General features: G+C 45.7%; 1 protein-coding gene across 11 annotated transcripts in view; it reads right to left on the bottom strand.

The window, feature by feature from the left end:
* Positions 1–12335, bottom strand: part of Mta3 (metastasis associated 1 family member 3) — a 139644-nt gene that overhangs the window by 28877 nt on the left and 98432 nt on the right. For 10 of the 11 annotated variants that reach the window (XR_003485776.2, XM_027417922.2, XM_027417917.2 and 7 more), the window contains exons 15-16: positions 11866–11952; positions 8105–8251 (exon numbers count right to left, since the gene is read on the bottom strand). Coding sequence is in view for 10 of the 11 variants with exons in the window: in XM_027417922.2 (XP_027273723.1) it covers positions 8105–8251; positions 11866–11952 (234 nt within the window). In the remaining variant the exon portion in view is untranslated. Of the gene's footprint in view, positions 1–6892; positions 7635–8104; positions 8252–11865; positions 11953–12335 lie in introns of those variants that run through there. The other variant, XM_027417919.2, reaches the window with a different exon arrangement.

The following is a 12335-nucleotide window of genomic DNA, read 5'->3' as shown; positions in this document are numbered from 1 at the left end:
TAATCAAAGGCAATTTCTTCATAAAGATGCCACACCCCCTCACGTGCTAATATACAGGGGAATATAATGCTATCTACCTGTGCTTCCTCAGTAGCTGGGCCTGTAAGGAAAACACATTGTGAGTGGCCCCAAGTCAACATAAAAGAGCTGGGCGTGTAGCTCAGTGGGAGAGTGCTTGTGTAGTATGTGCAGTGCCCCAAATTCAATCCCCAGCAGTTGGAAAAATGTGTGTGTGTGTGTGTGTGTGTGTGTATGTGTGTGTGTGTGTGTGTGTGTGTGTAGCTAGGACATGGCCACTACACTCATGAACTCAAAGTAGTTGAGGCTACCTGAACAAGATGGGACCATGTTCCAGTAAATAATCTCCCATTCATGCTCTTGCAGGCACTGCTACTTAAATTCACCGGGTCACAAAAATACAGAAGACAAAGAAGTAAGAGGGGGCCATGTTGGAGAGAGTGGATTCAGTGGGAGTGGGAGGGGTGGTGGTAAAAACAACCCAAATTCATTAAACACATGGATGAGACAGTCTATGAGATATAGCTATAAGGAACAAGCTAACATTTAATTTAGATATGATATAATAGTCATAAGACTACAAAACTGGCCAATATCTTCACTTTCTTTTTTCAAATAAAACTTTAATAGCAATTTTTCAAGTCTTTCTCCTCCTCTGCCTCTTGTGATAGTATCTTATGTAGCCCAGGCTGTCCTCAAACTTGCTACTAGGCAGAGGAAGGCCTTAAACTCCTGATCCTCCTACCTTCACCTCCCAAGTGCTGGGACTTCAGGTGTACACCACCTCATCCACTGGAAAGCTAATTTCTTCCTCCCTTCTTCCCTCCCTCCCTCCCTCCTTTCCTCCCTCCTTCTCTGTATGTGCAAGTGCACACATTTAGACCAGAAGTCTACCTTGTGTATCACTCTTTAGGTGCCATCCATCTACCTTTTTTTTTTTTTTTTTTAGAGATGGTGGCCTAGAGCTCACCAAGTAGGTCAGGGAGCCTAAGGTATTGGCCTCCCTTGAGCTGTGATTATGCGCAGGCGTCTTTAAAATATGTATTTACTGCCGGGCGTTGGTGGCGCACACCTTTAATCCCAGCACTCAGGAGACAGAGGCAGGTGGATCTCTGTGAGTTCGAGACCAGCCTGGTCTACAAGAGCTAGTTCCAGGACAGCCTCCAAAGACACAGAGAAACCCTGTCTCGAAAAACAAACAAACAAAAAATTAAAAATTATAATGTATTCACTTTTTTATGTTTATGGATGTTTTATCTACATGTATGTCTGTGTACTACAAGTGTGCTTGGTGTCCTTGAAGGCCAGAAGAGGTCATTAGATCCCCTGGGACTGGACTTATAGATGGTTGTGATAATCAAACCTCTTTCTCAGGAAGAGTGGCCAGCGCTCTTAACGGCTAACCCATCCATCCAGCTTGTCCTCCTCCCCCCCCTCCCCACCCAATTTTGTTTTTTACACTGTTTCTCTGTATAGTCCTGGCTGTCCTGGAAATCACTCTGTAGACCAGGATAGTCTTGAACTTAAGAGATCTGCCTGCTTCTGCCTCCTGAGTACTGGGATCAAGGACGAGCAGTAGCATGTTCAGCTTTCTCCACCCCTTTTATAAAACATGGGTTTTAGAGATCAACAGGCCCTTCACATGCAGGGCTAGCACTCCTACCCACTGAGCTGCAGCCACAACCCTGGAGATAGAACTGAACACTACTGAACACCTACTGTGAGACAGAGGCTTCGGGGGAAGTATCTGGCTTAATTTAAACACATTTCACTTTCTTTTCTTATTTCCCTTTCCTTCTGAGAACACAGGAAAAGGAAGGCTACAGGGGGCAAGATATGGACGGGGAAGCTTCTTAGAGTCTGGGGATGGAGATAACAGGTTTTCATTAGACACATACTTCACAGTCTGGGGAAAAGACAAAGGAAATAAACCAAAAGACAACTGCATACCTACTGTGTTTCCTGTGTATTTGCAAACAGATATTCATTTCTTACACCCAGGAAACATCAACATCTCCCATGAACATGCCTCACTCAATAGTCTTATTCATCTAGAAGACAACTCATGTTGGGGGCTCAAATTCCACTGCAGCTATTTGCTAGCAATGGGACTTTGGGAAAGTCACTTAAACCCTCTGAGCTGTTCATTTTTTTCCACTACAAAATGCAAGTTTAACACTTATATCATAATTGGGGCAGTGCTGGTCCATGTCTTTAATCCTAGCACTCAGGAGGCAGAGGCAAGCAGATCTCCGTGAGTTCAAGGCCAGTCTGGTCTTCAAAGCAAGTTCCAGGACAGTCAGGCTACACAGTGAAATTCTGTCTCAAAAAACTAAACCAGACCAACCAAACAAAAACACATCATGAAGTTTTGGGATGGTGAAACGACATCAAGTATAAAAAACTTAATCCTGAGAAACAGTTCTGTGAGGCAAATGTGATCATCGATTTCCAGACTCAGAGAAGAAAACAGGTGCAGAGAAGCCAAGTGAGTCACCCGAGGCCTCATGGGAGCCATCAGAGGAGTCTGAGATTAATTCCAGCTCCTGCAAACACTTGGCTGCCTGTCTCTACTGCCCACGGCACAGATGCACCCATCTCCCCTCCTGCCCTCTTTCGGGCTCCCAGAGAGACACACTTAAAGAGAGCTTCCCAGAGAGCTTCCCTTAAAGGGCCTACCCCCAGTACCTGGCATTCCGTGAGTGGGCCCCCTGTGGCAGGTTCCCAGTCTGCCAGTAATGCAAATGACATCAAAGCACCTCTATGTGTCTCAGAAAATGGGGTGACGGTACAGGGCACACCAACAAGGCTCCTGAGGGTATATGACTATGCCATTCCTGCTCCTTGTACTGGGGCTTCTGGTATGTGAGCCTGTCTTTACTGGTGGGGTTAGGCTGTGTGTGGTCCAGGGCTGGCTTAACCCAGCACTCAAGTGCTTGTTCTCTGCCCCTAGTCTACACCAGGGCCAGGTAAAAGACAGTGCCTTTCAGGAAAGCAGTAAGAGTTGGGTTGTTTTGGAGCAGTGGGGTGGTCTAGGGATGTAACATGGCTGGCAGACTGCTTCCCCAGTGTGCACGAAGCCCTGGGTTAGCTCCCCAGTGTTGTATGCACTAGGAATGCTGCTGGCACATGCCTGCACTCCTGCACTCAGGAGGTGAAGGAGGCAGGAGGACCACACCTTCACAGTGATCCTTTGCTATACATGGACTTTGAGGGGAGCCTAGGATATGTGAAATTTTGTCTCAAAAAAAGAAAACCCATTTTTGAGAAATTGGGGGGGGATCTTTCTTCTTGTAAATCGTGAGAGTTTCCCCTGATCAAGAGCTGAAAATGCACCCTTGCTTGCTGTCTGCCATGGAGGTGAACAATGCTGCCATGATGTTTGGACTTCACCACAAGCTTAGAAATACAGAACTGAGGGATGTGGACTCTGAACCCTACGGAATCATAGGCTAAACAACTTTTTCCTGACTAAAAGGAAAGAGAAGAACTGAAAGGCAAGGACAGGAGAGGATACCCGAAGCCGTGAGGTGGAAACAACCCACAGAAGCAAGTTGTTTCCAGCCAAATTAGTCCCATCTATCAACACCCTCTTCGGTGTGATCATTTGTCGGCTATGGTAATTAAGTAGCTGTGCTAATTGATTTCATTATAGTAACACACAGGGCAAGGTTTTCCCACGAGTCTGTAACTACTTGGGTATTAACAGTACCAACTACACCATGAAAACTCACTACGCTGACCACACACTTTCTTCCTAGCACTGAAATTGTCAGGACCTATATCCCAAGAGAATAAGAAAACAGGTCGTTGCTCCAAGGGAAGGGCCCACTGGGAATTTGTTTCTGTAACAGTCTGGCTTCTTGACTCCAAACCCAACCATCTCACCGCTTACTGACACTTGAGACCAGGTCTCTCAAAAAAAAAGCCACCAGCAGGGGGTGCTAGAGAGCCATACAGCTCCTTCCTGTTCAAATCAACCACACCCAGGCAGCTTTAGGATCAGTTGCAGTCCCAGACCTAGACCCATCACACCTCCTTAGAGTCGCCCCCCCCCCGCAAGCGCCCCCAGGTTCCTGCAGTGCTCTCCAAGCAGTGCTCCCAGGGCTTCTTGTGCTGCTGCTGCTTCCTCCTCCTCTTCCTCCTCCTCCTTTTTTTTTTTTTTTTTTTTTTTTTTAATCAAGACAGGGTTTCTCTGTGCAGCCCCAGCTGTCCTGGAACTCACTCTGTAGACCAGGCTGGCCTCGAACTCAGATATCTGCCTGCCTCTGCCTCCTGAGTGCGGGAATTAAAGGTGTGCGCCGCCGCCGCTGCCGCCGCCGCTGCCGCCAGTGCTGCTGCCACTGCCACCACCACCCCACCCCCAGGCATCGTCTTAGGCTTCTAAATAGGTATAATTCCACTTTCTTGTGCCCCTCTCAACTTGAGAATATAACACGCCTGTTTCCTGTATCACATCAAAACAGTTGATCTGTTCTGCCCTCCAACTGATGTTCTATTGACTTCATAAGAAGTTAAATTAGCTGTTAAAATAGTTTTTAGAAAACTGGACAGTGGTGGTGCACGCCTGTAATCCCAGCACTCTGGAGGCAGAGGCAGGCGGATCTCTGTGAGTTCCAGGCCAGCTTGGTTTGCAAAGTAAGCTCCAGGACAGTCAGAGCCACAGAGAAACCTTGTCTCGAAAAAGCAAAAACAAAAACAACAACAACAATAAAAACCTTATAGAGTTTCTGTATTTCTAAATAGTACTCATACTGCTTTAAAAAAAAAATTATGGCTGGAAAGATGGCACAGCCATTAAAGAAAGGCTGGGCTCACAACCAAAAACATACAAAAAAAAAAGCATTGGGTTTTTGTTTTATTTTTAATGATGTGTGTGAGGGCTATTTGCACAAGGCTGCAGTGATGGTGGGGGGCAGAAGAGGAAGGTGCAGGTACCTGTTGTGAGCCACCTGGTATGAGCACTGTGTCTTCCGCAAGAGGGGTGTGTGCTAACCACTGAGCTGTCTCTCCAGCCCCTTCTGCTTTAAGATAGATAGAGTCTGGTACATAACCTGGGTAGATCTAAATGTGAGACTCCTCCCACCTCCCTCCTCCTGAGTGCTAGGGTGCCTGAGATACAACACCACATGCTTGGTTTGCTGTAGCAGTTACTCAAAGTAGCTGCACCTAACTTGGAGTTCATCTATCTAGTCAAATCTGGTAATTTGGGAAACTGCAATCCCCTCCCCCAGGTCCACTTCCCTTAACTCGGCCTTTATATACTTTATGTAGCACACCTAAGTGCCCAGCACGGGGCTAAGCACACAGCTACAATGGTATGCAAAACTCCTTGGTGATCCCCACCCCCAAGATCTTCTTGTATTAACTGAAGAGAAGACACACAAGTTAGGTTTTCACACTGCAAGGCACATTGTCACCAGCCTCTTTTCCAAGCTGTGGCAGGCAGCAGACCAAGAAAGAAGAGTTTCGATAACTGAGTGTGTTTGGAAAATGAAGCAGGCATCTGTCCCCAGTGAGCTGCTGGTCAGTACAGTATTGAGAACTCGTTGTGTGCTGTGCCCATTCGTCCTCTTCAGAGCACAGAGGCTATTAGTGGCCTTGCAACAGTATCCATCCAGAGAGAAACGGGACAAATTGTTCTAAAGAGGAGGTAGTGACCCCTGACAGTGACCATCGGGGGCTGGACCTGGCTCCAGAATGGCCACAGAGAGGGAGTAAAGGAAGATTCTAAAGTGGCTATTCCAACATCAGTTACAGTAAAGACAGATGAAAGTCTGGGGGTACACCTCATCGGTAGAGTCTGCCTGGTGCTGTGACTGGAATGTGAGATGTCCCCCCACAAGCTCATGGGAACACTTGGTTCCCTCGTAGTGGCCCTATTTGGGAGGCTGTGGAAGCATTAGCAGGTGGGGGAAGTAGGTCACTGGAGGTGGACCTTGAAGTTTTACAACCCCGCCCCATTTTCTTTTTACTGCTTCCTGGCTGCTGCTGCTTGCAATGTTGCCACCCGTTACTGATACCGTGCCTTCCTTATCTTGACAGACTACATTCCCTAGAGCTGTGAGCCAAAGCAAAACCACCATTCCTTAAGTTCCTCCTTTAAAACACCGTGTGTGGGTTTGGAGTGTATATGTTCATGTGGGTATGTGCACATGTGTGTAGGTGTGGGGTGTATATGTTCATGTGGGTATGTGCACGTGTGTATGGGTGTGGAAGTCTTCCCTATTGCTCTCCACCTTGTTTTATTTTGAGACAGGGTCTCTCACTGAACCTGAAGCTCATAGATTCAGCTGAATTGACTGGTCACTGAGTGTTAGGGACCGTGTCTACACAGCCCACCTGCTCACCACCCCTGTTCTAGAGCTTCAGACACCAGAAGCGATGCCTGGCATCTGTGGGGCGCTGGGATGCAGCTCAGGTTTCTGTACCTGGGTCATAGGCACTGTGCTGCCTGAGCCATCTCACCAGCCCTTCAGCTGCTCTCGTTAGGTCTTTGGGTCACAGCAGTGTGGTAGGTAACTAATACATGTGGCTAGTGGATATGGAGCCCTGGGTTCGATCCCTAGCACCACATAAAATGGGCATTATGGCACATGCCTGTAATCCCAGCACCTGGGGGGTTGGGGGGGAGACAGAGAAGCAGAAGTTCAAGACTGTCTTCAACTACTTAAGTCTGAGACCCGCCCATCTCAAAAAGGAGGAGGAGGAGAAACCACAACCTATTTTATGTTCCTGCAGTAGGACTGTACACCCACAGAAAGCAAAGAATGTGATCAGATGAAAAAGAAAGAGTCAATATTCTATTTAAGCCTGGACCCAAATTCCCTCAGCTGTGGGCAAGAAAGGGCTAGAACAAAATCCAATTTCTACATTTTGACATGCTCTTTCCTTGGTCCTTATTGTTTCCATATCAGGCACAGGGGGGACAAGGAGCCAATGGTCTTACTACTATGACAGTGTTGTGTAAACCTGCTATGTGGCCAGATTCTAGATAGAAAGCCACATTTAAAAGGCACTGATACCTTACAAATGCAGACGGAACTCTTCAACTTTAGTATTTTACCCATTTTGGCACAGCTATGGCCATCAAACATCACAGCAAAGGAGAGACAGGCATGGGAAATTATTATTAGAAGGCCTATTCCATATCCTTGCTCTAGGGCCTTGTTATATGTAATTTACTGTCACTGAAGAATGCAGAGTCTGTAAGGCATGGAAAGCCTGGAGAAAGGTTTACTCATAAATAAATGCCAGCACTTAAACAATAACGACAGCTTCAAAGTCCAGGATGACTGAAGTGAACAATATATACCGCCTGGGTGATTTATGACTGTGGCGTTTAGGTTCGAAACGGTGAGATAATTCAATTCCACCTGAAGAGTCAATATATGACTGAGGCCTACAAGAAGTGTTTTGGATAAGAGGAGATATTTCTCAGGTTTTCCATTTCAAACAGATTATTTCTGTATTTAGGATAGCATCCAGGCAATTCCTTTCGTGATTTGTAGCACTCTTGGGCAATTAAAAAAAAAATTGATAAGGTGAGAGAACTCAGGGACAAAAGCCAAGTCCAACGTGATCACAGGAGCTGGGGAGCGCGCTGATGATCCTTCCTAGGCAAGGAGATTTGAACTGAGCAGTGAGCTTGCACAGAAGCAAGAAGACTCCTCAGCGGAAGTTCCGGCTACATACAGATTCCCCTCCAAACTGCCTGGCAGATGCATGCAAAAGGCTCCTCCCAGGACTCGGAGGTTATGCTCTGCAGTGTCTCATTGGCCCATGGCAGCCTTCCCCCTCACCCGCTCACATTCACACCAGTCATGGCGTGGAATCTATTTTTATTTATTTATTTATTTATTTGTTTGTTTGTTTGTTTTTGGAACAGGTGCTCATGTAGCCCAGGTTAGCCTCAAACTCATCTGGTAGCGGGAACTGGCCTTTAACACGTGGTCCTCCTGCCTCCATCTCTGGAGTGCTGCTGGGGTTTCAGGCATGAGCCGCCACATTAGCTGAGGACACCCACAAGCAGGCAAGGACAGAGTGGTCCTGGCTGGCCAGAGCAGGGTTCCCCAGGTTTACATACCATCCAGGCCATTGTGATGGCTGTAGTTTCTTTTCCCCAGGATGCTCAGAGAGGTGTGGTTCGGAGCGGTCAACATCCTCTTGGTGGTTGGAGTTTGCAGGCTCGGTGGAGATCGAATTACATTAGGTTTCTTTGCGGGATGGATCTCTGACGGGAGGAGGGGGCGGGGAGAAAGGTTTATCATCTCAGAACATGGTATTGGAAATCTGTGTGGACTCTAGCACCAGCTAACAGGCACACATCTTTCTTAATGAGCTGAGAGTCGGTTTCTCATGAGCCTGCCGTGCACTTGCATAATGAGGTAGCTTCAAGTGTTGTTACCATGGCTCTGCTTATCAAGATGCCCCTCCCCGGCTGGCTGGCTGGAGCTCTGAGCCTCACTGGGTTGTGAAGACAAACAGAAAAGGCCACTTCAGAAGGTCACTTACAAACACGAGATTTGCTAAGGGGATAAAGCACCTGGCTCTTCAGTACGAGAGGAATCTAAAGATCACTTGCAGGGGCAGCCCCAGGAAGCCCCGCACATTTGGTGTTTGAGCATTCTGAAAACCCAGATTTCCTCCTCTGGATGTGCAGTCAGGAGGTCTGGAGCCAGCACTGAATATTCTTGGGCCAGAGCATTTCCATAATGGATGAAATTTAAAAAAAAAAAAAGATTTTATTTATTTTATTTATTTATTTTTTATTATGTGTTCTACCTGCAGGCCAGAAGAGGGCGCTAGATATCATACAGATGGTTGTAAGCCACCATGTGGTTGCTGGGAATTGAACTCAGGACCTCTGAAAGAGCAGTCAGTGCTCTTAACCTCTGAGCCATCTCTCTAGCCCAACGGATGAAATTTGACACCAAAGGTCAAACACCATCGCCAAAACGTAGGTGGTGGTACACTTTGACCAAGGCCATGTCACAAAGCCGTACTGAGTGCCTAGCGCATGGTCAAGGGTCTTTACTGCGCACCACTAACCAGGACCACTTGTTTTCACAGGCACGCAGAAACTGCAGTATCACAGGCAGTGGATTTAAAGACCTTTGGCCATGTTCCAAAGCTTCACCCATCTGCTGATCTTCAGGGTTGTCACCTAGCACACCAGGTAGGCTCAAACCAGCCTTTCTTCTCGCCTGTCCAATGTGAGGGCCAACATAGCCAAATTTATGGAAATTTAGGAAAAGGCACTCAGGCTGTCAGAACAATTAATTATACCACTTGGTCTGACCAAAATCTTACGATTGTTAAAATTCAAGTATGGTTTGGGAGTACCATCCAAAGCGAACGCTGTCTTCCAACAGGGCAGCGATGGTTCACCAGCCTTGCTTTACCCAGAGGAGACAACAAATTCCCTTCACCTCAGGTGCACCAAGCCTCTGTCTCTCTAGTTCTTCCAACCTTGTGAGGTGTGAGAATACCTATTCTTTTTTTTTTCTACCCATTCAAAACCTACAAAACTTTCAAGGCTAAGGTAAACTACTTCTGCTGCCAAGAAGGCAGACCTAGCTAGCACTTGCTAGAGACAGCCAATCCCAGGGCAGTGGTACCTCACTTGCCTGGCACGTATGAGGTATGGGCTCAATTCCCTGACCCCTTACCACACACACACAGTCTTCCTCCAAGAACCCAGTGTATTAAAACCTCTAGTTTATCACATCTAATTAATGCTTTGTTTGATTGCTTTTACTATATGGTTCCTCTACTTGACTAAAAGTTTTGGAGGCAAAGTTTTATTTATTTGGTATTCTCCAAATCATATTTGTGTGGAATACAGCACACACAGAGATGGGGCTTGGCTCAACTGGCAAGGATGAAACAGTTGGGACTTATTTGTTGGGTCAGGGGTAAGTTTGCCCACAGGAAAAACAAACAGAAGGTGGTCTACTCTACAATGCTTAACTCTTGCCAGGTTAGAAGGGGCTCCCAGGAGTTAGTCCTGGAAGAGACACAACAGCAGCCTTCAAGACTGCATTACCCAGGACATGCTGATAGCCATGTGATATGTGGGACGATAAGAAAACAAGACTTGCTTTTCTTCTTTAAATTTTTTGGAGGTAGGATCTCATATAACTGAGGCTGACTTTGAACTCCTGATCCTCCCAAGTGATGGGACTAGACATGTATTCCATCATTTTACTTAGGCAGGGTCTTGTGTAGGCCAGGCTGGCCTGCCACTCACTACGTGGCTGAGACTTCCAACTCTTTAGCCTTTGAGATGTAAAGCAAGAGCTAAGGTAACAGAGCGACATCAAAGACAGAGCTATGGGCTTCTCGGTCAGACGGCATATCAAGTTCAAGGCTACCCTTTGATTTTTCAAAGATTAGATGCCTAAAGTCTGAATACTTCAAACACCTAAGTCTTCCTGACAGCAAAATAAGGTTCAGTACGCCTCAGAGTATTTCCCTTTTACTGGGAAAATGAAAAAGAAATATTGGAATCTCAAAACACATGTTCTTCTTATTTCTGAAATGAAACTCATTATTTTTGCTCCATTTTATCTCAAAACTTTGGGGAAAAGCTATTGCTGAGTAATTAATTCTTAGCACTATTCTTGGTTATTATATTTCAACATGTAAATTGACCATAACATGGCATGATAGACATTGGAAAACAATAGAAATGCTTGCTTTCAACACAGACAGTGCATCAAAACTATAACATTCATGTTTCTGAGGCACCGGGACACAAACCCAGGACACTGGGCCTCCTAGGCACTTGTCCTACCGCTGATCTATACACTTGCCTTTGTGTGTGGGGGGGGTTGTTTTGTTACTGTGATTTTTCTGTTTGTTTGTCTTTTTTTGTTTGTTTGTTTGGTTTTTTTTGAGACTGGGTTTCTCTGTATAGCTTTGCAGACCAGGTTGGTCTCAAACTCACAGAGATCCAGCTGCCTCTGCCTCCCGAGAGCTGGGATCAAAGGCATGTGCCACCACTGCCTGGTTTGTTTTTCAAAGAGGAAGTTTGCTTTTGTTTTGTTTGAGGCAGGATCTAGTGTAGCCCTAATGGACCCTGAACTCACTATGTAGCCAAGGTGGACCTGGAACTCCTGATCCTCTTGTCTCTACTTCCAGAATGCTAAGATATAGGCGTATGCCACTACTCTTGGCTGCTTTTGGTTCTTGAGACAGGGTCTTGCTAGGTAGCTCAGGAGGCCTTGAGCTCATGATTCTTCCTGTCTCTACTGAGTGCTGGGATTATAGGAATGAGTCACTATGACTGTTTTTTTTTTTTAATGTAAGCTGAAAATCAATTTAATTCAGTTTTTAAAACAATTCTCTACTTAAAGGGAAAGGTAAATTAGAGATAGTATAAGGATCTAAATAAAAATTAAAATGTTTAGGCTATTCATCCTGTATTACTGAATAGTTTAAAGATGTCCCCTCTCTTCTTTGTTAGTTTGCTTGTTTTTGTTTTTATTTTCAGGCAGTCTCGCTAGCTTGAGCTTACAGCAATCCTCCTGCCCCAGCCTCCCAAGTGCTGAGACTATAAACAGGAGCCACCATATGTGACTTGACTTTTTTCCCTTAGATTGTATCTATAACAGTTAATACAAATTTTAATTCATCAAGCTTTTAGAAGAAGTAAACATATATACTTAACTCTATTCATTGATAATAAAAGTTTCTAGCCCAAAATAAAATTATACATATAAAGGCACCTAATGTCACTCCTTTGAAGGACTTGAATGCAGTCCAGGTGTGCATTTGGAATGGAGAGATGTCTACAGCATGTAAAGTGTGTGCTGAGGTCTTCCTGTGTTAGAAGATACCCACCTAAATACCCAATGATACACGACAAAGGTTTCCTAGTGCTTTTGCTTTTCAGTGGGCTTCCAGCAAGTTCGGCATGTCTGTCTGCATCTGAGGAGAGAAAGAAACACGGGACAACAAGTGAGGTGGCTTCTTCTAGCTTTACCACACACCACAGAAATAAAAGGTGCAGGTGGAAAAAAATGCAGAACCCCCTCCACATTCCCAATACTTCCTCTGGGCTGGAGAAAACTGTTCTGAATTTCGGATCCCTAGACTGAGTGAGGGACTCACACCCACACTCACATCAAAGTTGTTTGAGTATAGGATCTCACACAGGCCATGTGTGCTCACCTGCAAAGTGATGGAACAGGCTTCCTTTTTAGTTGTGACATTTCTAATTATGATAGAAAAACATCCATAGGACACTCAAGGTGGGACCAATCCTAATGTGAGATTAGTGTGGCTTGGGAAAAGCAAAGGCAAAACGGCAA

This window comes from Cricetulus griseus, chromosome 5, assembly GCF_003668045.3.
Source record: "Cricetulus griseus strain 17A/GY chromosome 5, alternate assembly CriGri-PICRH-1.0, whole genome shotgun sequence".
Classification (NCBI taxonomy): Eukaryota; Metazoa; Chordata; class Mammalia; order Rodentia; family Cricetidae; genus Cricetulus; species Cricetulus griseus.
The sequence above is the reverse complement of the archived record's forward strand: the minus strand, read 5'-3'. Positions and strand labels throughout refer to the sequence as shown.